A 24684-nucleotide genomic window follows, 5' to 3' on the forward strand; every position below is an offset into this window, starting at 1 on the left:
AGCAGCCCCAGCACCCCAGGGGTGCCCCCGCTGCCCCCCGCCCGGCAGGGCAGGATGCGGCCGGGCGAGCGAGCGGGCGGCCGGGAATTGTTCTGCCCGGCCGGGGGGAAGCAGGAAGCGGGGGGGGGGCTGGGGAAGGGTTTCCGGGAGGGTGGGGGGCCGGGAAGGGGCCCCCCACGGGCGTGGGAATGGGGGACGCCCCGGACGGGCTGCCCGTGGCAGCTGGGGGGGGGGGGAAGTGGGAGGAGGGGGTGCCCATGGCGTGGGCACGGTCAGGGGGTCAGCGGCACGGGTGGGGGGTCATAGGCATAGGGGGGGGGGGGCGCATGGGCATTTTGGGGTGCCAGGGGCATGGTCGGGATGCTGTGGGTATGGTCAGGGTGCCACCAAGAGCCGGGGCAGGGTGCCACAGGCAAAACGGGGGGGGGGGGTTATGGGCATTTTTGGGGTGCCGGGGGCAAGATTAAGGTGCCACGGGCACCGTTGGGGTGTCACAGGCACAGCTGGGGTGCCGTGGGCATGGCTGGGGTGTCACGGGCACAGCCCCAGGGCCAAGAGCAGGGTCTGGGTGCCACGGGGAAAACCAGGGTGCCACGGGCACTGTCGGGGTGCCAGGGACACTGTCGGGGTGCCAGGGGCACAGCCCCAGAGCTAAGAGCAGGGTCACGGTGCCATGGGGAAAACCAGGGTGCCACGGGCACTGTCGGGGTGCCACAGGCACAATCGGGGTGCCATGGGCACAGTCAGGGTGCCATGGGTATGGTTGGGGTGCCACGGGCACAGCCCCATGGCTAAGAGCAGGGTCTGGGTGCCATGGGCACAACCGGGGTGCTGTGGGCACAATTGGGGTGTCAGGGGCACAGTCGGGGTGCCATGGGCACAGCCCCAGGGCCAGGAGCAGGGGCGGGGTGCCATGGGCACAATTGGGGTGCCACGGACACAAGCGGGGTGCCAGGGACACGACTAGGGTGCCATGGGCATGGTTGGGGTGCCATGGGCACAATTGGGGTGCCACAGCTACAGCTGCAGGATCACGGCACAAGCGGGGTGCCCTGGACACAATTGGGGTGCCCTGGACACAATTGGGGTGCCCTGGACACAATTGGGGTGCCAGGGGCGCAGTTGGGGTGCCGTGGGCACTGTCGTGGTGCCACGGTCCCGGTGTCCCCGTCCCCCCGCTGCAGGCACAGGACACCCCCAGGGGGTCCCAGCGGTGCCATCCCGGGGGTCCCCCCCCCGTGGGGCCGAGCCCCCCACCCCCCCCACCCACACCCCGCGGGGGGGCCCCACCGCCAGCAGCGGGGCCGGGGCTGCCGGTACCGGGGGGGGGGCGCACGGAGGGATCGGGGCGGGGGGGTGCGCTAGTGGGGGGGGGGGGGTACCGACAGCACCGGGGGGGGGAGAAAAGGGGGCTTGGGGGGGGAACAAAGCACCTCCCCCCTCCTCCCCCCGCCCCCGCGGCTCCGCCACAACAATACCGGGGCGGGGCGGGGGCAACCGGGGGCGGCGGGGGGGGGGGGAGGAGGAGACGAGGGGGCGGAGGGGGGGGGGGGGACTCACCTCGGGGCGCGGCGGGGGCGGGCGGCCCCCGGGGGGGGGGGCGCGGCGGCGGCGGGGGGAGGAGGAGGAGGAGGAGGCGGCGGCGGCGAAGGCTCGGGGCGGCGGCGGCGGGAGCGCGCCGCGCGGCTCCGCTCGGCCCCGCCCCCCCTGACGTCACGGCTCGAGGGGAGGGGGCTCCGGGGGGGGGGGGGGTCGGTCCGAGGGGCACCGGCACCGGGAGGAACCCCGGGACCCCCCCCGCGACCCTCCCCGCGCACCCCCCGTTAGCGCGGAGCGGCCCTGGGGACACCCCCGGGGGGACCCCCAAACCCCCAAACCCCCCCTAAACCCTCCCCAAACCCCCCAGCCCCCCCCCACGGACCTCCCCCCACCCCTCCCCAATCTCCCCAAGACCCCCCCCCAATCCCCGGGACCCCCCCCGGGGCTCCCCATCCCGCGCAGGGCGGAGGCGGCACCAGAAGCTCGTTGGGGCGGGGGGGAGTTTTTTGGGGGGGGGGCGCTCCGGGGGGCTGCGCCCTCACCCCGAGCACCCCGGGGGGGTCCCGGCGCCCCCCCCCTACGCCAGCAGCCCCTGCCACTTGGTGTAGAGCCCCCAACCCTTGCGCAGCCCCCTCCCCAAATGGCGGTCCAGCTGTGCGCACTGACCCTCCAGGTGGTCCTGCAGGGACACACGACGGGGGGGGGGTCAGGGACATCGAGGGGACACCGAGGGGACACTGAGGGGAGACTGAGGGGACCCCCGGGATCCCCAAGACCCCCCCTCGGGGTTGCCTCTCACCCGCTGCCCCCCACGGTGTCGGCGAGGCGGTGAGGCTGTGGCTCATGCGGCAGGCCTGCGGGGTGCAGGCAGGTGGTGGCACCTCGGGGGTGTCCCCAAACCCCCCCCCCCATGTCACCCTCACCCCTTTGGCCCCCAGGGGTGCCCCCACCTCCTGCTCGGGGTCCTGGTGCTCAGCGGGGAGCCCGGGGGGCAGCAGGCACTGCGGGGGGGGCCAGGACAGCACCGAGAGCTGTGGGGACAGCGGGGGACAGGGACACTTGGGGACACCGCCACCCCCGAGGGGGGCACGGGGGGGGGGGCTTCACCCACCTCCGTCCCGAGCGGTGCCACCCAAGGGTGCCTGTGCCCATGGGGGGGTCACCTCCTGACCGCGGGGCACAGCTCGGGGGGCGCAGGGTGCCAAGGTTGGTGCCCCTATGAGTGAAGGCCTGGTGGTGGCCTGCAGCGTGGGACATTGCTTGGGGACAAGGGGACAAGGGGATGGGGACAGCGGGTGGGGGCATGCCCGGGGGGGGTGGGCACAGATCATCGCCCCCCCCCCCGGGGTGCGTGGTGGGGGTGAGCTGTGCCCCCCCGGGGGTGACACCGGGGGGTGACACTGGGGGTGACACCAGGGTCACCAGGTGCCCTGTGGGTGTTCTGGGGACAGCACCGGGGGGGGCACCGGGGGGGGCACCGTGCTCACCGGCCACCCAGAGCCCTGTGGCCTTCCTGGGGGCGACACCGGGGGGGGCACCGTGGCCACCGACCCCCCTGTGCCCCCCATGGGGACAACGTCAGGGGTGCCACCAGGGCCATTGGCCACCGCAGTGCCCCTTATGGGGACAACACCGGGCTCACCGCAGTGCCCCGTGCCCCTTATAGGGGCGACACCGGGGGCGACACCGGGGCCACCCCCCCCGTGGGGGCGCCCTCCCCCTCCCCCTCCCCGTCCCCCTCCCCTCCCCTGCCCCCCCCCAGCCCCTCCCCTCCCGGTGCCCGCGGGCCGGGGGAGAGGCCACACCTCCCAGAGCTCGCAGCCAATCAGCGAGGACGGGAGGGGGTTGTCCCCGCCCCCTCTCGCCGCGGGGCATGCTGGGGGTTGTAGTCTCTCAGGGCGCTGCGCACCGGAAGCGCTTCCGGGTCGTGGGCACGCGGCGGGGCCCCGCAGCGGGGCCGCTTCCGCTCGGGCCGGAAGCTCCGCTCCGGGAAGCGGGGGCACGGCGGAGCCATGGCGGACGTCACCGCCCGCAGCCTGCAGTATGAGTACAAGGCGGTGAGTGCCGGCACCGCCACCGGGAACGGGCCTCGCCTCCCGGGGCACGGCCCCAGGCCCTCGGGACCCCCCTTTCGCTCCCCGGGCCTCGGCCTCCGGGCCCCGGGGGCTCCCTCCCCGCCCCCCCCCCCCTCAAGGCCCGGCCGCACCGGGGGCTCCCCCTGCTCCTTCTCCATCCCCCCCCCCCCCGTTACGCCGCCGGTGCTGAGCCCGCTGAGGGGCTCGGAGCCGCCACGGGCACGGTTTGGGGGGGTGGGGGGGCGGTAAGGGTGTAAGGGGGCGGTGGTGGGGCGGGAATAAAGGCATAAAGGGTCGGTAAATGGGGGAACGGGGGGGAATAAGGGCATAAAGGGTTGGTGAACAGGGGGAATAAGGGCATAAAGGGTCGGTAAATGGGGGAACGGGGGGGAATAAGGGCGTAAAGGGTGGGTGAACAGGTGCACGGGGGGGGAATAAAGGCATAAAGGGTCGGTAAATGGGTGCATGGGGGTAGTAAGGGTGAAAAATGTCGGTAAATGGGTAAAGGGATGGGAATAAAAGTGTAAAGGGTCGGCGAACGGGTGCACGGGGGGGGGATGAGGGTGTAAAGGGTCGGTAAATGGGGGAACGGGAGGGAATAAGGGCCTAAAGGGTCGGTGACCGGGCACCGTTCCGTCCCGCAGAACTCCAACCTCGTCCTCCAAGCCGACCGCTCGCTCATCGACCGGACGCGGCGGGATGAGCCCACGGGCGAGGTGCTGTCCCTGGTGGGCAAGCTGGAGGGCACCCGCATGGGGGACAAGGCGCAGCGCACCAAGCCCCAGATGCAGGAGGAGCGGCGCGCCAAGTGAGTGGGGGCAGGGGGGGCGAAGCTCCGTGGTGTTAAGTGATGCATCCTCTGTTGGTTTTAGTCCTATAAACATAGGAGAATTTGATGCTGATTTGAGGGTTTTGGGGTGAAAATGTGGCCTGAGCGCAGGGCTGTGCGCTAACAACCGACCTGGGGTGTGCAGGCAGCTCGCTTGCTTTGTTTGAAGGTGCTTGCTCCAAGAAGATAAAAGTGAAGTGCAGAATTAAAACTTAATTTATTCCTTCATTTTTCTTGGAGTTGTGGAATCACTGAGGCTGAAAAAGCCCTCCAAGATCGTCTGGTCCAACACCTACCACCACTGTCACCACCAAACCACGTCCCCAAGCACCAGGCCCAGCCTCTCCTTGAACACCCCCAGGGACGGTGACTCCCCCACCTCCCTGGGCAACCCGTCCCAGTCCCTGACTGCTCTTTCTGAGCAGAAATGTCTCCTCATTTCCAACCTGAACCTCCCCTGGCACAACTCGAGGCCGTTCCCTCTGCTCCTGTCAGCTCCCTGTGAGCAGAGGCCACCCCCCAGCTTCCCCCCCCTTCCTTTCAGTTGCAGAGAGCAATGAGGTCTCCCCTGAGCCTCCTCTTCTCCAGACTCCACAGTCCCATGGGACTTCTGGGCAGGGGCACAGAGCTGGTCAGAGCGCTGCCCTGAGCCCCCTGCTCCCAGTCCTCACCGGTGGGAGTCGGGCACCAAGGTGGCATCACCGCTTTTGGGATTTCTCCTGAGCCCGTAGGGATGCAGGTGTCCATCCGTCCCCATGTGTGGTGACGGCTGCCTGCTGGTGACGAATTTCGTCCTGTGGCGGTGCTGGCTGGAGAAGTCCCCGCTTGGGGCCTGACCCAGGCGCTCCCCCCTGGCAGGAGAAGGAAGCGTGACGAGGACAGGCACGACATCAACAAGATGAAGGGCTACACCCTGCTGTCCGAGGGCATCGACGAGATGGTGGGAATCATCTACAAGCCCAAGACCAAGGAGACGCGTGAGACCTACGAGGTGCTGCTGAGCTTCATCCAGGCCGCCCTCGGAGACCAGGTGAGGGCGTGGGACGGGGCCGGGCCGGGTGGGACTGGCCCAAGGAGAAAGGGGGCCCAGCACCGAGCCCCTCCCCACATCCAACGTGTGGTGTTGCTCGTTCCGCAGCCACGCGACATCCTCTGCGGGGCTGCCGACGAGGTGCTGGCAGTGCTGAAGAACGAGAAGCTGCGCGATAAGGAGAGGCGGAAGGAGATCGACCTGTTGCTGGGGCAGACGGACGACACGCGCTACCACGTGCTGGTCAACCTGGGCAAGAAGATCACCGATTATGGCGGCGACAAGGAAATTCAGAACATGGGTACGGGCACACGCGCTGTCCTGCGGCCCTGGGGACGGGGCTGGCAGAAAATCCCCCGCAGCAGCCGGTGCCAGGCCCTGCACTGCTCCAGGGGCTGCGTTTTCACACAGCCTAGGAAACGCTTGGAGAGCTTTCAAGCCCCAAATGCCGTTCTTTTCATCTCTCGGGCGTGCAGAGGTGGGGTGTGGGGAGCTGCGAGCCTTGCATATGGCCCCCAGATTTTCTGCTTAATTAACTCCGCTCTTCCCCGCAGATGACAACATTGACGAGACGTACGGCGTGAACGTGCAGTTCGAGTCTGACGAGGAGGTGAGCGATGAGGAGCCGCAGCCTGGCAGCTGAGCCCCTGCACGGGGACTGTTGTCTGTGTCCCTCGGGCGTGTTGGGAAGTGGGCAGAGGCTCGGGCCGGGCTCTCTCTGCCAGGAAGGAGAGGAGGGATTATTTTAGATGCTGCTTCCTGGCTTTGGGAGGATTTGTTGATTATCTTGCTAATCCAAGGCTTATCATGAGTCAGTACGATGGAAAACAGATGGTGGTATTTAGATCTCTTGGGGAAACTTGACAGCTCAGGAGGAAGGGATGAATTCAAATGCGCTGTTTGGAAGTATTTCACAGAAATGCTCGCTGGGATTGTTTCTGGAAGAAGCTGAGAGAATGAGAGAGACAAATGTGAGCCTGCTGGAGTCACCAGTAAAACCTCTCTGTAGGATTCTAAGAGTCAAAATAAGTGTACCGCACCCTCCTTTACCTGAGCAGCAGCTTTATATTGACGTTAAAAGCACGAGCTTGGTTTCCCATCAGGAAGGAGTTGCCAGATCATTCATTTCTGTCGAGGGGAAGCTTCTCTTTGATGTTTGTGAGAGCTGCTTACGGGAACTCCTCTTCCAACAGGAAGGGGACGAGGACATCTATGGCGAAGTGCGTGACGAGGCGTCTGATGACGACATGGAGGGAGACGAAGCTGTCGTCCGCTGCACCCTCTCAGCCAACGTGAGTCACCGAGGAGGACGTGGAACGTGATTTGGGGTCGTCTGGAGGGGAGCCAGGGATCCTTTTGGGCTGGGGATGGAGTTAAGCTTGTCGGCGGGTGGAAGGCGGCCTTGAAGGCTGCTGTCTGGTGCAGGCCAGAAGAAACATGGCAGGGCGTGGGGTCTGGCAGCGAAACGGCTGCAGCAGGTTCCAGGTTCCTCTGGGTGGGTAGGGGGAGCCCCAAAACGCTCCTTCCGCGGCACAGAGGTCAGGTGCCCGCTTTGTTGTTGGAAGAAGATGACATTTTTATTATTTTTATGTATTTATTTTTTTTTTTTTTCCAAGCTCGTGGCATCAGGGGAGCTGATGAGCTCCAAGAAGAAGGACCTGCATCCCCGAGACATCGATGCCTTCTGGCTTCAGCGGCAGCTGAGCCGCTTCTACGATGACGCCATCGTGTCCCAGAAGAAGGCAGACGAAGTGCTGGAGATCTTGAAGGTAAGCGGCCCGCCGACGTGCAGGATTCTGCCAGGACCCTTCTGGGAGGCAGGGAGCTGCCCTGACACCGCACCCTCCCTTTCTTCAAACTAAACGATTAAGTGCAGCTGTTGCTGTCCCGCGTGTGCCAACAAGATGGGCACTGGAGCAGAGGTTAGAGGTCGTAACATACAGAGAGATGTTCTTCCAAGGGGGTTGGTTTTTCTGTCAGTGTTTGCTGGGAGATCGTTGTAAGCCAGGCCTGTTGCCCTGCTGATTTTGGTGCTGATGCTCGTGTGCTGAGTGCCGTGACTCAGGATGGGAGCAATCAGACAGGGTGGGATTTTTATCTGCAGCCTGAGTCGGGTACCTTGTCTTGCCTGGAGCTGTTGTTTGCTTCCACTTGAGTTCAGTTCTCGTTTTACTTTGTGCAAAGAGGGATTCTCCTGCACGGTGCAGAGGTAACTGCTTGTTCCTCGTGTCTTCTGCCAGACCGCAAGTGATGACCGAGAATGTGAGAACCAGCTCGTTCTGCTCCTGGGCTTTAACACCTTCGACTTCATTAAAGTGCTGCGGCAGCATCGGATGATGAGTGAGTGGTGTTCCCCATCACCTTGCCACCTTGGTTTCCTGTTTGGACACCTGGTTCTAGTGCCACCCAGGGCTTTTTAACTGCCCTCCGTGTTGCTTTGTGAAGTTCGGGTTCTTCTCGTTTGCTCCCTCCTCCTGGTTCTAGCCTTGTGACCGCCTGCCATCTCTTCATTTCCTCTCTTCAGTCCTGTACTGCACTTTGCTGGCCAGTGCCCAAAGCGAAGCCGAAAAAGAAAGGATAATGGGGAAGATGGAAGCGGACCCTGAGCTGTCCAAGTTCTTGTATCAGCTGCACGAGACAGAGAAGGAAGATCTCATCCGGGTAAGGCTGGGCGAGCAGGCGAACCGTAGGATCCTTGCTGCTGCCTGAGCTGTGTCACTCAGCTGCGTGTTTTGTTTGCTGGTTGCGTGAGAGGAGCCTGCTGAGTCAGCTGGGATCTCGTAAGCATGGGAAATGTTGCTTAGGTGACCACTGAGACTCAGCTGAGAGGCAGCGTGTTTATCGTCTGCTATTTTAAGTGGCTCAGATGGCTGCTTTTCCCAGGAAAAACGTCGATGTATGCAAGTTTCCCGTCTTTGTGCTGGTGTTAACTTTCTTGTAACGTTTCTGCTTCACCTCTGAGCCCCCTCAGTGCGAGGCTCGCTGCCATGAACTGCTCTGCTCACCTCCGTTCAAATCCTAATCACCAGTGTTTGAACACCGTGGGCCAAGAAACAATTCATAGCAGCGTTCCACAGGCTTACTGCAGTGCTGGATTTGCTCTGCTTGGCCTTTGGAGAATAGCAGCTCCGTGACTGAGCGTGGGCTTGTTTCGTTATTTTGGAGTAACATCATATTCCTGCTTTGTTGTTACACTAAAAAAAAAAAAAAAAGCACAAGCCAATCAAAAAAACAAACCAAGCTGAAAAAAGAACAACAGTTATGTCGACATGAGGGGCCAGTTTTGTGTCTCTGAGGAGTGCTGTTGGCATGTTTTGTGCACTGGGCTTTTAGTAGGGCAGGTTTGTGTGCCTTCACTCCCTGCTTCTCTTTTTGTGCTCTCCTGGAAAGTAACTTCAGGTCCTGGACCAAAAACTACTGCCCAGAATCCCAGGTTCTGGTGACACGAATGGCTGTACTTGAGAAAAGTCCTGCTGTGGGGCACTTGGGCTGTGCAGGCTGGCAGGGTGTGGAGCTGTGCGTGGCAGGAGAGCCCCCAGGTCTGGAGAAGGCCGGGCAGCTCTCACAGGGGCGCTGCTCTGCGGAGCGCTCAGTTCTGGTCTCCTTGCAGGAGGAGCGCTCCCGGCGGGAGCGTGTCCGTCAGTCCCGGATGGACACTGACTTGGAGACCATGGACCTCGACCAGGGAGGAGAGGTGAGACTCTTCAAAGCCCTGTCCAAAGTTCCTAGCCCTGTCCTAAGGGCAAAAAGTCTTTTTGAAGTGTCGTGGCTGGGAAGATGCCCAGGACAAGCCCCTCATGCACTGAAGAGGCGCTTTTCGGTTGGATGCAGTCTCTTTACCGGCAGTCCCGGGACAGAAGCACCAGGAAGGGGCTCTCCACTCCTCGCCTCTTCCCTGTCTCACTCCCCCTTTGCTGTCTGTAGGCGCTGGCTCCCCGGCAGGTGCTGGACTTGGAGGACCTGGTGTTCGCTCAGGGCAGTCACTTCATGGCCAACAAGCGGTGCCAGCTGCCCGACGGCTCCTTCCGCAGGCAGCGCAAGGGCTACGAGGAGGTGCACGTGCCAGCCCTGAAGCCGAAGCCTTTTGGCTCTGAAGAGGTCGGTGACCTGCTTTGTTGCCACTTACTTGGCGCTGAGTTTGCTGAGTTGCTCTCAGTATCGCTGATACTTCCTGGAACTCAGCCGGCCTTCGTATGGTGTGACGCCTTTCCAAATTTCTTGAAGGATCACTGCTTTAGGCTAAGGGATTTCATGTGGCCGGGGAGGGTTCCTGATTTCTGTTCTCTCACTTACGGGGTGTGTGTCCTGTACTGGTGTTCTGTCTCAGGACACCCCTGCCCCACTCGGCTGCTGTGCTGAGCCCTCGGCTCTGCTGTTGCTCGCGTTTCACCGTTGTGCTGTGTGAGGCAGCTGGGCCAGAGGTCTGGCTGATGCATTGCACGCCGCGTGAGAAATTAACTCTTTTGATCAGTGCTGGGCAGCGGAAATGCGGGCTGATCCGTTCCATCAGGAGAACACGGCGGGGATTTGCTTTTTTGATGGTGCAGCCAGCTGTGGCTTGTGCTGTTGGGATTGCAAGGGCAGGCTCATGTGCCTGCTTTGATCTCTCCATAACCTGCTCCGTGATCGCAGGGCACGGGGCTTCGCCTCTTTCTGCCATCTGGAGACAATATGACCCCGCTGCTCCCCAGCGTGTCTCTGAGGTCTCACATGTGCCCTGCAGCCTGTGAGGAACTGAAACAAAGGCATCGAGTTTGATTTTTTTTTTTTTTTTTTTCCCTTTTCAGCAATTGGTTTCCGTGGAAAAGTTGCCCAAATATGCCCAGGCTGGATTTGAGGGATTTAAAACTCTGAACCGTATTCAGAGTAAACTCTACCGTGCGGCGCTGGAGTCGGATGAGAACCTGCTGCTCTGTGCTCCCACGGTAAGGGTGCTGACACCCAGGTTCCCTGTGATGGGGAAAGGGAAGAGAAATACTTTGTTAGCCTCTGGAAGAATGACCTTTTTGGGCGGAAAAGAGTGGCTGCACTGGGACGTACCTTCATCCTGGAGAGGATGTGAATCTGATGGGACTGGTTCTGCTTGCCATTTAGGGCGCTGGGAAGACAAACGTGGCACTCATGTGCATGCTGCGAGAAATTGGGAAGCACATTAACATGGACGGGACCATCAACGTGGATGACTTCAAGATTATCTACATCGCACCCATGAGGTCCTTGGTGCAGGAGATGGTGGGCAGCTTTGGGAAGGTAAGGAGAGCTTTGGGCCTGCCCTGCTTGAACTGGAGGTTGGGCAAGGGGAGCTGTGTTGCGGTGGCTTTGTTATGCTTGCAGAAGGATAGAAGGTCTGGCAGAAGCTTTCTAGGAGAGTATGGGTTGGATTGTTCCCTTAATCTCTGTTTGTGTAGCCTGCCTTCAGTAGGCTCTCAGGGTGTGTTGGTACAGGCACTGGATATCAGCCTGGGCTATAAAATCCTATAAACCAGAATCCTATAAAGCTGCCAGCGAGTGCCTCGGGGCCGTGCTGCTCTAACACCACCCTGGGGAACGCGTCTTGATCCAGCCTAACAGCCCCGGGCTTCCTCCTAGCGCCTGGCGACGTACGGCATCAACGTGGCGGAGCTGACGGGGGACCACCAGCTGTGCAAGGAGGAGATCAGCGCCACCCAGATCATCGTCTGCACCCCAGAGAAGTGGGACATCATCACGCGCAAGGGAGGGGAGCGCACCTACACCCAGCTGGTGCGGCTCGTCATCCTGGTGAGCACTGCAAAGCCCCGAGCACGCGGCTCTTCAGCACGTGGTGGCAGCTGAAAATGTCTCTGGTGCTTGGCTCTGGACTTGATTTTGGGCTGTGGGGATGAGCCTGCTTCAGCCCACGCAAGCAGGTCTGCTAGGAAAGGAAAAAAATAGAGCCAGTCTGGAGCGGGGGTGGAACTCTTGTCGTTTCCCCCCCTTTAGGATGAGATCCACCTGCTGCACGATGACCGAGGGCCCGTCCTGGAGTCGCTGGTAGCCAGAGCCATCCGCAACATCGAGATGACGCAGGAGGACGTGAGGCTCGTCGGCTTGAGCGCCACCCTCCCCAACTACGAGGACGTGGCGACGTTCCTCAGAGTGGACCCTGCCAAAGGCTTGTTCTATTTTGATAACAGGTACTGCGAAAGGCTGGGAGAGGTTTTGCTCTGACTGTGGGTAGCTGTGGAGAGGTGGGGAAGGCCGGCCTCCTGTGGGGGCAGCTGTGTGTGTGTCTGCCAGATGATGCCAGGGTCTCACCGGGCCTTTCGCCTGGCTCAGCCTTGTCTTTGTTTGCTCTTACACATGCCAGAAATGCCACGTTCAGGACTAGAGCAGTTAAATACAGCCTCAGGATGCGTGTCAGGGTTTCTGTGTTGTACTTACCAGAACACGCGTTAGAGAAGGCGGATAAACTGTCCCTGTGTGCTGCAGAAACTGTTTGGAGGAAGCCTGGATTAATATTGTGGGAGTTCTGAAACACCATTTTTGTTCCCTGAATGTGCGCATAGCAAGTGGATTCCATGAAATAAGAACAAGTGTTGCTGCCCCTTCCTGCGGCGTTAAACAGGGCAGAACCAGAGCCATCAAATTTTAGAGTGAGCTGAGGCACGAGGAAGTGTATTGACCTCAGTAATGCAAAATACAGGATCTGTGCAGGGGAAGTGGTGTGGCCGAAGAATTGCCTCTTGACCAGACCTTTGTGTCAGCGTTTCTCCCTTCTGCTCGCTTATGGTCTTGGGTTTTCTTCTGACAGCTTCCGCCCGGTGCCCCTGGAGCAGACCTACGTGGGTATCACGGAGAAGAAAGCCATCAAGCGCTTCCAGATAATGAACGAGATTGTGTACGAAAAGATTATGGAGCATGCTGGAAAGAACCAGGTTTGATATTTTATTTTGTTGCTCCTGACACACTTAACCATGGTGGTGAGACTTCAAGTTGCTGTAGCTGCAGCAGTGCCGCTGAGGCGAAGAGGGTAGGTTTGAGTGGTTGATGGCAGCTGAGAGAGGAAGGAACACAAACTTCTCTTCTCCGTGCCAGCTGTCTGAGCAGTGTATGACCCGTCCACTTCTATTTGAGGGAGTTTTTGCGGTGCTGCCCTGTTAGATCAGGAGCTCCGTTGGCTGCGTGCTAGCTGCAGTAGTGTGGCTCACTGGGCAGCTGGGCTAATTCTAAATCTGTTAAACTTCCCATCGTGAGCACGAAGAGCAGCTTGGCTCAGGAATCCTTGCCAGCTGCAGCAGTGATTTGTCTCTCAGCAGTGGTGCCGTGTGCTTGGTTGACAGGTGCTGGTGTTCGTTCACTCCAGGAAGGAGACTGGAAAGACTGCCCGGGCCATCAGGGACATGTGTCTGGAGAAAGACACCCTGGGCCTCTTCCTGCGGGAGGGCTCGGCCTCCACCGAGGTGCTGAGGACAGAAGCTGAGCAGTGCAAGGTGATTGCGTGGTCAGGGCTGCTCTGACACGGCCAGAGCAGAAGTGCAGGTCCAAAGATGCTTCCAGCTGCACCGATCTGCAGCCCTCTAGGCCACACGCTGCCTTCTGTCGCTGCTGTTCTCCCCGGTGTTGCTTGGCTCAGAAACCCTCACGCTGGTTGTGTTTTTGCTGCAGAACCTGGAGCTGAAGGACCTTCTACCTTACGGCTTTGCCATCCACCACGCTGGGATGACGCGAGTGGACCGGACGTTGGTGGAGGATCTGTTTGCTGACAAGCACATCCAGGTGAGCCCCGCTTCCCAGGAGGAGCTGCTGCTTCCCCCAGGCATGGTTGTTTGGGGAAGGTCCTTCACAAGAAATGCTCAAAGCATGTTTTCCACTAGCCCTTTGTGCAAAATCTTGAGAATGCCTGTTGAAGAGAGCCTTGACAGGAGAGAAATGAAAAGCACGTAGACAGGAATGGAGAGGGCAAAATCTCCCCTAGTTTCTAGATGAGTGTTTAAAGTTAGAGGTCTGTCCTAGAGCAGGCTGTCTCCTCTACAAGTTTCATCCTGGAGACCAGGCACTGAGTTTTATCTGATCCTTACAAGGATGTAACAGCTCAGTAGGAAACCAGCTGCTTCAAAAAAGCAGGAGTTCAGCATGGGGCGAGACTTGTCACCCAAAGAACTTCACAAATCGGGTGAACTGTGAGGAAAGGAAATCTAAATGCTTCTGCTTCTTAGCTGAGAAAACTTGTTCAGCAAAATAGGAGGTTCTGGTGGGAAATAGCAATGTGCTGGGGCACTCCTGCACAGTGATCTTTTCAGTGTGTCTGCGTTATAACTGGTAGGCAAAGGGTTTTCCCAGGGTCATTTCCCCGAGTCGTGCAGTCAGCTGGCAAATTTGGTTGAAGATCCCAAGCCCTGCTGTATCTGACCTTCCTCTGCTGAACTGCTGAGACAGTCACAGCTCCCAGCCCTTGTCCCTGTTGTGCCTGGCCAATGTTTTGGATGCTATTTACACTAGGAAGGGGCCTCTGCCTGGTTTTGCTGATCACCGTTGCTGCTCCTACAGGTTCTGGTGTCCACAGCAACGCTGGCCTGGGGTGTGAACCTCCCCGCTCACACGGTCATCATCAAAGGGACGCAGGTGTACAGCCCTGAGAAGGGGCGCTGGACCGAGCTGGGCGCTCTGGACATCCTGCAGGTGAAGTTCTGCTAACAGTGATGTTGCCATGCCCCGGGGCTGGATTTTTCCTTTCCTGCTGAGGTGCATTTGAGGTCTGCTTCTGTACTTTCTCCGTGCAGTGGCTCCCTGCTCCGTACTGCCAGACTCTCAGCTGTTCTGGGAGCTGCCCTGCTGTGAGGGCACAGGAGAAACAGATCGGGAGCAGAGAAGACAAATGATTCCTCTCCCATTATCTTGCCCAGACACATCTGAGATATTTATGTGTGTCTCCTGCCAACTAGAAGTAACAGCAGGCTGAGCAATCTGGATGTAAAGCCCCAGGTCACAGCAGCAAGGAGAAACTGCCAAGCTAAAAGCTCTTATCTTTTGCTGACCTCGCTTTCTCATTTCTCAGATGCTGGGGCGTGCTGGGAGGCCTCAGTACGATACCAAAGGTGAGGGGATCCTCATCACATCCCACGGTGAGCTGCAGTATTACCTGTCCCTGCTCAACCAGCAGCTCCCCATTGAAAGTCAGATGGTGTCGAAGCTCCCAGATATGCTGAATGCAGAGACTGTGCTCGGGAACGTGCAGAATGCAAAGGTGAGCACAAATCTTTGCCCTCTGGGTACACGCAGCCCTTGTTGCTCCCAGAGAGCCGGTTGGAATTGTGGTAGGCAAAGGATGGTCCGTGCTGGGGAAAAGCAGTGTCGCTGCAGGGGAGTAAAGGAACTTGCAGCGTATTTCTTCAGTGCACAGGGAGCAAATGTAATGGAGATTTTTAAGAGATCTGGAAGGGCAGCCATGAGAAATGCCAAGCTGTCAGGGAAATGGGTAGCTGCTTCTGGCATTCAGAGCAGAGTTTTCCCCGTGGATAAGGACACTGGGGAAGAGTCTGTGTGTAGAGGGTGGGTTTTCATGTTCTATAACCCCTTAAGATTCTTCTGATGGAGAGGAGTCGTGTATTGCACCAGTGGGCTTCTCAGCTCCTGTCTGATCTTGACCCAGCAAGTTTCAGCTGGGCTTAGCCCGCTGCATCCTACACCAGTGCTGGGAGCGCTGGGCTTGGTGCTGGCACATCATCCTTGCTGCTGGGGAAGGTTTTTTGGCGGCTCTGACGGTGCCTTGGTGTTCCCTCAGGACGCAGTGAATTGGCTGGGCTACACCTACCTGTACATCCGCATGCTGCGCTCCCCCACGCTCTATGGGATATCCCACGATGACCTGAAGGGAGATCCGCTGCTGGACCAGCGCCGCCTGGACCTGGTCCACACCGCAGCCCTCATGTTGGACAAGAACAACCTGGTGAAGTACGACAAGAAGACGGGGAACTTCCAGGTGAGACGGGACCCGGGAAAGGAGCTGTGGACAGGCAGAGCTGTTCAGAAGCATCCTCTGGCTGAGAGAAAGGATGCAAGAGGCATCTGGCTGGTGAAATACAGACCCCAGGGAGGGCTGCCTCATTCAGACCTACCTTCGTGTATGTCTGTGGTTCCAGGGAGCTGTTTGCTGGCACAGAGAGAGCCAGTGTGAACCCTGGTCTCATCACTGTGTGTTTGCTGCTGTCTTCTAAGCAAATTCACACTCCTGTTGTGTTCTCATTGCCTCAGAGGGAATGAGATGAGAAGGGGAGGGTGTGAGATGTGCACTTGTGTACCAGGAAAAGCAGCTTTCCTGGGGGATTTGTAGCTCGAGAGTTCATACTTGGCTTGCCTGGCGATGTCTCCCCTGCTGTTCAGTATCTGCTGTTTGTGCCGTGAGCGGTCGGGTGTCTTTCTGCTTCTTCACTGGCTTGTCCTTGCTGTAGGTGACAGAGCTGGGCCGCATTGCCAGCCACTACTACATCACCAACGAGACGATGCAAACTTACAACCAGCTCCTTAAGCCCACCCTGAGTGAAATTGAACTGTTCCGGGTCTTCTCGCTGTCCTCGGAGTTCAGGAACATCACCGTGAGGGAGGTATGGAGCCACATACACATCCTGAGCGATACAACCCTGAGGTTGTTGGTCGTTGTGCTGCCGGGGATGATGCAGAGCTTGTCCTGTGCGGGGCTGTTCTCATCTCTCCTCTGTTGGCTTTCTGCAGGAGGAGAAGCTGGAGCTCCAGAAGCTGCTGGAGCGAGTTCCAATCCCAGTGAAGGAGAGCATTGAGGAGCCCAGCGCCAAGGTGAGCCCTGCCTGCCCAGGAGGGGACTTCTCTGCGTGTCTTTTGAGGGACGGGTGATCCTTGTGAGAGCTGCTGTGCCAAATGCCACCATGGTCTGCTGCTCACAGAGAGCTTTCTGTTCTCTTCCTGCTGTGGGGTGTCCCGGATCACACGTCAGAGATGCCCAACGTGCTGCAGACGCTGCTCTGCTTGGGCTTGCTGTCACTCAGCCCCACTGGCCACTCCTGTCCTGTCGTGTGTCAGAACCTTCTGGGACCAGTGCTGGCACAGGAGAGACCCAGCTGGCACTGAGACCCTCTCTGATCTCCTTCCCCAGATCAATGTGCTCCTCCAGGCCTTCATCTCGCAGCTGAAGCTGGAAGGCTTTGCTCTCATGGCAGACATGGTGTACGTTACCCAGGTGAGTGAGGGAACGTGGCTGGGGCCTCTCCATCTCCTCCTAGGTGTTTGCAGTCCAGCCACATCGCAGTCTTCCTGCTAAGAGGGGCAACAATGTGCACCCCAGGGATTTAGTTTGTGTTCATAAATGGCTTTGAAAGTAACTAGAGCTGTGAGTGGAAAGGAGGTCTAACTCCTGTCAGCATGGGAATTAGATCTTCGTTGGCGTCTTCCATTTGTAATCAAAATCCTGAGATAATTCCGCGCTGGAGGACTGCGTGTAGCCTCGTTGTTCTTCCACAAGTGCCAGGTTGCCAGGGCTGGGAGTCGAGTAATTGTTCCTCCTGTGGGCGTTTGGGATGAAGGATCTGAGCTCAAACCATCGTGTGGCTGGGCAGGAAAATGGGTAGAGAGGAGGAAATGTCACTGGGATGATCCCAGCCACGCGCTGAGAGCTGCTCTCTGCTCCCACAGTCTGCTGGGCGGCTGATGCGTGCCATCTTTGAGATAGTCCTGAACCGAGGCTGGGCGCAGCTCACCGACAAGACCCTCAACCTCTGCAAGATGATCGACAAGCGCATGTAAGTCAGAAAACCTCTGAGGTCGTTTCTGATTGCAGGCTGGGTGCCTCTGGCACACGATGAGGTTCTCCAGCATGGCCAGGGTGTGAAGCTGCCACCCGCCACGTGTGTCTGGCTCCTGGCAGCAGGAGGAACCTGGTGCTCTGAAGGCTGCTGTGTCTGCTTCTTTGCTCACCTCACCCTGTTTCTTTGCCCGTCTCACCCTGCGGTGTCCTCGCAGGTGGCAGTCCATGTGTCCTTTGCGCCAGTTCAAGAAACTGCCTGAAGAAGTGGTGAAGAAAATCGAGAAGAAGAACTTCCCGTTTGAGCGGCTCTACGACCTGAACCACAACGAAATCGGTACTGAGGCGTGGGGCAAATGCAGCAGGGAGAGGTGGCTGCCTCTTTGTTCCCCTCTGCCAGGTTTTGGCGCAGAGGTTGGGGTGTTTGGTCCCATCTGAAGAGGCAGAACCACGGGGTCTGGGTACACCCTGCAGAAAGCTGAAGCTTTGCCCCAGCACCTGCACCCTTCCAGCTGTGCTTGGCTTGCAGATGCTGTGAATGCAGCTCGGTCTGGGAGCTGCCGGTCAGCCCGTTGTCTGTCTGTCCTGACAGCAGCGCCTTTCTCTTGCAGGGGAGCTGATCCGGATGCCCAAGATGGGCAAGACAATCCACAAATACGTCCATCTGTTCCCAAAGCTGGAGCTCTCTGTCCACCTGCAGCCCATTACCCGCTCCACCCTGAAGGTGGAGCTCACTATCGCCCCTGACTTCCAGTGGGATGAGAAGGTGAGCTGTGTGCAGGAGATGAGCCACCCTCGTTAAGGGGAGGCAGCTAAGTACCACCAGGCTAATTACCACGCTCCGGGAGAGCTGCTGAGCAGTTCCTGGAGGTCCAGAAGGGAGATCTGGACCCTGACAGGAAGGTAACGGCTGCTCTTGCTCAGGTGCATGGCTCATCTGAAGCTTTCTGGATCCTGGTGGAGGACGTGGACAGCGAGGTGATCCTGCACCACGAGTACTTCCTGCTGAAAGCCAAGTACGCGCAGGACGAGCACCTCGTCACCTTCTTTGTGCCCGTGTTCGAGCCCTTGCCCCCACAGTACTTCATCCGCGTGGTCTCCGACCGCTGGCTCTGTAAGTCACCCCGCCAGCCCCTTGCTTCTCCCTGGGGTCTGAGGGTGCTTCAGGACCCCTTTTGGAGCTGTGTGGGGGAAAGATTTCTACCATCCAAGAAACAGAAGGGCTGGGGATCCCCTTGAGAGGGGCAGCTCGGAGATGAAAGCTCTGGAGCGCTCTCTGAGGTAAAAATGCTGTGTGTGTCTGACAGCTTGCGAGACCCAGCTGCCCGTTTCCTTCCGCCACCTGATCCTCCCTGAAAAATACCCTCCTCCGACTGAGCTGCTGGACCTGCAGCCCCTGCCCGTGTCCGCCCTGCGAAACAGCGCCTTCGAGAGCCTCTACCAGGACAAGTTCCCTTTCTTCAACCCTATCCAGACTCAGGGTGGGTACCAGCTCTGCTCACCTCTTCCTGGGGTCTGGCTGTTTCGGCGTTCGCAGTGCCATGCCCTTGCTTTTGTGAGGTGTCGTTATGTAATGTGAGGAACTCCTCAGCAAAAAAATGTGTTCCTTCTGCCTCCCCTAGCCTTAGAGGCTTGACAGCTTGAAATTTTTCTCCATGGGGCAAAGAATCTTTGATAAATTCCTCAAGTACACCAAGCAGCCTGTCTGGGGCTGCCTGGCAGCAGGTTTGCTCCTGGGAGCTGTGTCCGTGCTGACACTGCTCAGCCTTGCAGAGCCAGCTGGCTCCAGACTTTTCCCTCTGTGCTGGTTGTAGGGACGGGGTTGGGAGTGAAGCAAAGCTGCTGTGCCCGTGTTCATCTTCCTGGGCATAGCCAGAACAGGGAAATAGGGAGTTCACACTGAGGAGGCACTGTCACGGAGTGCTCTGTTCAGCGGATCCTGGGCTGAAACTCCTGAAACAGGGCTGGGGCTGGGCTGTGTTGTCCTTGCCTGTTCCCAGGGCTCTGGTAGAAAACCTTGGAAATGACGTTAAGCTGCTCTCTTCTGTCTTGTCTGTCTGCCCCCAGTGTTTAACACCGTTTATAACAGCGACGACAACGTGTTTGTGGGTGCCCCCACGGGAAGCGGGAAGACCATTTGTGCCGAATTTGCCATCCTGAGGATGTTGCTCCAGAACTCGGAGGGACGCTGCGTATACATCACCCCCATGGAGGCCCTGGCAGAGCAGGTAGGCCCCGCGTCCTGAGGAGAACCGGAACCTTGCTCCAGCTTAGGTTTATTTCTTCTTGTCCCATTCCACTTTCCCCATCCCTTCTGAGCTGCCACGTCCCTCAGCATGGTTCCTGAGGCTTCTGCTGAGCTGTGGTCTCCTCCTGTCTCTGAGGGAGCAAAGAAACCACCCCACTGCTGACGTGCTGACGTTTGCAGCTGCACATCTCTCTCCCCAAGGACTCGGTATGATTTACTCTAACGTGAGACTGACAGCAGCATCCCCTGTGTTTTGGCAGGTCTTCATGGACTGGTATGAAAAGTTCCAGGAGCGCCTCAATAAGAAGGTGGTCTTGCTGACGGGGGAGACCAGCACCGACCTGAAGCTGCTGGGCAAAGGGAACATCATCATCAGCACTCCCGAGAAGTGGGACATCCTGTCCCGGCGCTGGAAGCAGCGGAAGAACGTCCAGAACGTCAACCTCTTCATCGTGGATGAAGTGCACCTCATCGGGGGCGAGAACGGGGTATGGCCGGTGGGGAGGAGGGTGCGGGGCGTTGGAGTGCCCCTCGTCGTCGTGTGGGTCTTGGAGATGATGTGGAGTGGCAGGGGGGTGGCTGGCTGAGGTCAGCTTTTCCTGCTGGGATCTTTCCCCAAGCTGTGGGGTGGGCTGGGACAGGAGCCCCAGGTCCCTTGGGAAGCTGAGGAGCTCAGGAGCGGTGTCCTCTGGGGTCTCCATGGTTGTAGCTGCATGAGGGGGCTTGGGCTGAAGAGGAGGTCATCGAGGAGGGGGGCTTGGTGCTTCCCTCCTGCTGCTGCTGCAACCTGCCCTGTCCCTCCTGCAGCCCGTGCTGGAGGTCATCTGCTCCCGGATGCGCTACATCTCCTCGCAGATCGAGCGGCCCATCCGCATCGTGGCCCTCAGCTCGTCCCTGTCCAACGCCAAGGACGTGGCGCACTGGCTGGGCTGCAGTGCCACCTCCACCTTCAACTTCCACCCCAACGTCCGCCCCGTGCCGCTGGAGCTGCACATCCAGGTAGGGCTTTGGTGACCCCGTCGCCTTTTTCCCGTTTCCCCTTCCCTTCTGCCTGCTCTCCGCATGGCATCGCTGCCCGCTCCTCTCCCCTGCAGGGCTTCAACATCAGCCACACGCAGACTCGCCTGCTCTCCATGGCCAAGCCTGTGTACCACGCCATCATGAAGCACTCTCCCAAGAAGCCGGTCATCGTCTTTGTCCCATCCCGCAAGCAGACGCGGCTCACGGCCATCAACATCCTCACCACGTGCGCCTCGGACGTCCAGAGGCAAAGGTAGCGGTGCCGTGGCCACGGGGGATTCGGTGCGGGGCTGTTGTCCCTCCTCTGACTGAGGCAGGGGCAGGATTTTGGCAGGTTCAGTGGGCTGGGGGAGGGTTTTCCCATCGGTTGGTGTCATCAGATGCCACTCGGGCACCTGCTGTGCCCAGCAGTCTATTTACTCCCTGCCTCCGTCAGGTTCCTGCACTGTGCGGAGAAGGATCTGGTGCCGTACCTGGACAAGCTGAACGACAACACCCTGAAGGAGACCCTCGTCAACGGGGTGGGCTACCTGCACGAGGGGCTGACAGCCATGGAGCGGCGCGTGGTGGAGCAGCTCTTCAGCTCTGGTGAGCGGGTGGAAGGGGACGCACCGGCTGTTCTTCCCCTAAACCCTTTTCCCCAAAGTGCCTGCAGTCTTTGGGCTGGAGATAACAGCCTGCCCAGGTCTCTCTGCCTCCCTGGTCCCAAAAGGCTGTGATCTTAAACTCCACCTTCCCTTCTGGGCTCTCCTGCACGCTGAGAGCTGTGTGTGCAAGTGCAGGACCTCCACGTCTTTCTCTGCAAGACGTCTGCGACCCCAGCAGGGGCTGTGAGGTGGGCTGACTGCTCTCCCCGTGCCTTGCAGGCGCAGTGCAGGTGATGGTTGCCTCCCGCAGCCTCTGCTGGGGCATGAACATCGCCGCGCACCTGGTGATCATCATGGACACGCAGTACTACAACGGCAAGATCCACGCGTAAGTGTGGAGGGCAGGCACGAGGGAATGGGGCCCTAATCCCTTAGGGCTTCCTCCCTGTCCTTGCAGGGTCTGAGGCCCCGGGAGCTTTCTTTGGAGCAGCCACGCTTCATGAAAGCCATCCTCTGTGTGCCCCAGGTACGTGGATTACCCCATCTACGACGTGCTGCAGATGGTGGGCCACGCTAACCGCCCGCTGCAGGACGACGAGGGCCGTTGTGTCATCATGTGCCAGGGGTCCAAGAAGGTGGGTGAGGGGCCAGGCACCACTTCTGGCCTGCAAATGTCCATCTCCTGTCTGGGACATTTGGGCAGGCTGATGCAACCCTCGCTGAGAGCCCTGCAGCCTGGGAGGTGCTCTGGGATACTGGAGGTGCTGGGTTTATTTATCCCCTCCCCTCTACCTCTGCCCTGCTTTAGGATTTCTTCAAGAAATTCCTCTACGAGCCCCTGCCCGTGGAGTCGCACTTGGACCACTGCATGCACGACCACTTCAACGCTGAGATTGTCACCAAGACCATAGAAAACAAGCAGGACGCGGTGGATTACCTCACCTGGACCTTCCTGTACCGCAGGATGACCCAGAACCCCAACTACTACAACCTGCAGGGTGAGCAGAGGGCTCTGCCCCAGGGATTTGGGGTGGGGGAGATGAGGGAGGATTCCGGGGACCCTCTGCTCGGGGGCTCTGCTTCCACAAGAGCAGCTTTTGTCCGTCCCGGGGAATTCCTGAGCCTCACTGCGATGCTGCTGTACCCGCAGGCGTGTCCCACAGGCACCTGTCTGATCACCTCTCCGAGCTGGTGGAGCAGACCCTCAGTGACCTGGAGCAGTCCAAGTGCATCAGCATCGAGGACGAGATGGACGTGGCCCCGCTGAACCTGGGGATGATCGCAGCCTATTACTACATCAACTACACCACCATCGGTAAGGGCTCTGCTGGGGTGGGCGGCGTACACGAGCACTTGCTGGTGCTCCAGCTCTCTGTCCTCTCCCTGCTCCGTGGGTAATCGTAGAGAAAGCTCTGCACACGTGGGTGGTTGCATAAAACTCCTTCCTGTAGCACGAGGCTGGGTGTTGTCTGCCTGAAGGCTTCTCTTGTATCGTGGTGCTGAACGCCGCCTGCTTTTCCCTGACCTTGTTTTTTTTTCTGTCTTCCCCAGAGCTCTTCAGCATGTCCCTCAATGCCAAAACCAAGGTGCGAGGGCTGATTGAAATCATTTCCAACGCTGCTGAGTACGAGAACATCCCCATCAGGCACCACGAGGACAACCTGCTGCGGCAGGTGAGCGGCAGCGCCTCCGCGCCGAGCTGCCGGCGGTGTCAGCTCTGCAGGGGACAGATGTGCCCCACGGGGTCACAGCGAGGAGGGCTGCCCGCGTTTTCTGCTGTGTAGGGCTAAAGGTTTATCGTTTCCCTCCGTAGCTGGCCCAGAAGGTTCCCCACAAGCTGACCAACCCCAAATTCAACGACCCCCACGTCAAGACCAACCTCCTGCTGCAGGCTCACTTGTCGCGCATGCAGCTGAGCGCCGAGCTGCAGTCGGACACGGAGGAGATCCTCAGCAAGGTACGGGGAGGCGGCTGGGATCCCGCCCGCGCTGCGTGTGGCTCGGTGCTGCCTTCTCACCCATCCTCATCCTCTCCCCCAGGCGATCCGGCTGATCCAGGCGTGCGTGGACGTGCTGTCCAGCAACGGCTGGCTCAGCCCCGCGCTGGCCGCCATGGAGCTGGCGCAAATGGTGACCCAGGCCATGTGGTCCAAGGACTCCTACCTCAAGCAGCTGCCTCACTTCACCTCGGAGCACATCAAGCGCTGCACGGATAAGGTAAAAACCTCTACCCATCTCTGGGGAAGGCGCCGTGCTGGGAAGAGGGAACGGTCTGATGGGAGTGTGAGGATTGTGGGGCTGAAAGCTGCTTTGTCACAGGGGGTCGAGAGCGTCTTCGACATCATGGAGATGGAGGACGAGGACCGCAACGCGCTGCTGCAGCTCTCTGACGCCCAGATCGCCGACGTCGCCCGCTTCTGCAACCGCTACCCCAACATCGAGCTGTCCTACGAGGTGGTGGAGAAGGAAAGCATCCGAAGGTGAGGCGGGGAGGGTGGGTGGCGCGGCCGCTCGGTGCTGCGTCAGCCCAGGGGACGCCCTCACCGTGTTCCTCGCTTCTCTCCACGCAGCGGGGGGCCCGTGGTGGTGCTGGTGCAGCTGGAGCGTGAGGAGGAGGTCACCGGCCCCGTCATCGCTCCCCTCTTCCCCCAGGTGCGTGCCAGACCTGCAGGCGGTATAAGCCAGGCTGGGGATCGTCCCCCCCTGGCACCCCTTAACCCTTCTCTTCCCCCGCAGAAACGCGAGGAGGGCTGGTGGGTGGTGATCGGCGACTCCAAGTCCAACAGCCTCATCTCCATCAAGCGCCTGACGCTGCAGCAGAAAGCCAAGGTGAGCGGGGCTGGGCGCTGCGTCACCCCGGCCACCCCCACGGCCACCGTTTGCCCCCCGCAGCCCCAACACGAGCTCTTCCTTCCTCGCTGCCTAGGTGAAGCTGGATTTCGTGGCCCCGGCCACGGGGACGCACAACTACACGCTGTACTTCATGAGCGACGCCTACATGGGCTGCGACCAGGAGTACAAGTTCAGCGTGGACGTGAAAGAAGCGGAGAGCGACAGCGACTCCGACTAGCGCGGGGCTGCGCCGCTCCTCGGGGAGGATCTGCGGGTAGGACAGCGACCAAACCCAAGCCGTGGTGGTGTTGTGTCCCCTCCGTAGGCGTGGAGCCATGTGTTTTGTGTTTTGTTTTTTTTTTTTATGATGATGCTTTGTACAGTATTTTTTAGAGCAGAGCTGCATGCAGCACAGTGCGGCTGCAGCAGCTGGAATAAATGTGGAACCTTTCCTCTTCCTCTGCGCTGCGGGACGTGTGGGGGAAGCAGGGGGGAAATAGGAGCGGTTGGGGCTGTTTTCCACCCCCCTTTTTCCCTTAGAGGGTTCAACAGCAAGGCTGAAGGGCATCAGTGTGTCCCCAGCTCACACTTAGTTCTGTGCCCTTGGCTTTGCTGCACATCACTGCCCACACCAAGAAGTTCATTAGCAGAGCTAATTAAGGCAGAGCAAGCTGCCAGGAGGAAGAACTGGCGCTGTGGGGTTTGGCAGGAGGAAAAGAGGTCAGCTCCAGCCCCAGGAGCTGCCCCGTAGCCGTTTCGGGGAGCAGCAGGCAGGCACAACCCCCCCCCACCTC

The 24684-nt window shown here is 59.5% G+C and overlaps 1 protein-coding gene and 1 long non-coding RNA gene across 2 annotated transcripts; one reads left to right on the forward strand and one right to left on the reverse strand.

Moving 5' to 3' along the window:
* Positions 1-3437: 3437 nt before the first annotated feature.
* Positions 3438-24341, forward strand: SNRNP200 (small nuclear ribonucleoprotein U5 subunit 200). The gene is made up of 45 exons (XM_038171858.2): positions 3438-3596; positions 4259-4422; positions 5302-5473; positions 5582-5774; positions 6028-6083; positions 6667-6765; positions 7090-7242; positions 7714-7813; positions 7998-8134; positions 9084-9167; positions 9398-9571; positions 10261-10398; positions 10568-10723; positions 11063-11233; positions 11435-11628; positions 12246-12369; positions 12775-12924; positions 13100-13210; positions 13982-14113; positions 14490-14678; positions 15216-15413; positions 15883-16035; positions 16163-16243; positions 16560-16643; positions 17096-17202; positions 17423-17541; positions 17816-17970; positions 18129-18318; positions 18512-18685; positions 19272-19432; positions 19713-19940; positions 20260-20451; positions 20547-20725; positions 20909-21060; positions 21339-21447; positions 21586-21694; positions 21868-22057; positions 22210-22374; positions 22611-22732; positions 22873-23016; positions 23099-23275; positions 23378-23538; positions 23629-23710; positions 23795-23887; positions 23985-24341. Exons 1-45 carry the CDS (start codon positions 3552-3554, stop codon positions 24126-24128), a joined length of 6411 nt encoding a protein of 2136 aa, XP_038027786.1. The 5' UTR covers positions 3438-3551; the 3' UTR covers positions 24129-24341.
* Positions 4642-7078, reverse strand: LOC139999341 (uncharacterized). Its single transcript, XR_011804728.1, has 2 exons — positions 6524-7078; positions 4642-6421 (listed from the first exon to the last, which is right to left on the reverse strand). It is a non-coding gene; the product is annotated as an uncharacterized lncRNA (long non-coding RNA).
* Positions 24342-24684: the final 343 nt, after the last annotated feature.

Source organism: Anas platyrhynchos, chromosome 23 (assembly GCF_047663525.1).
Source record: "Anas platyrhynchos isolate ZD024472 breed Pekin duck chromosome 23, IASCAAS_PekinDuck_T2T, whole genome shotgun sequence".
Lineage (NCBI taxonomy): Eukaryota > Metazoa > Chordata > Aves > Anseriformes > Anatidae > Anas > Anas platyrhynchos.

Bases quoted from the DNA above. Each gene is read 5' to 3' on its own strand.
- SNRNP200 (XM_038171858.2), top strand. From the start codon at position 3,552: ATGGCGGACGTCACCGCCCGCAGCCTGCAGTATGAGTACAAGGCG. The intron at 21,695-21,867 runs GTGGGTGAGGGG...GCCCTGCTTTAG, and splicing joins TGTGCCAGGGGTCCAAGAAG to GATTTCTTCAAGAAATTCCT. The intron at 22,375-22,610 runs GTAAGGGCTCTG...TGTCTTCCCCAG, and splicing joins CATCAACTACACCACCATCG to AGCTCTTCAGCATGTCCCTC.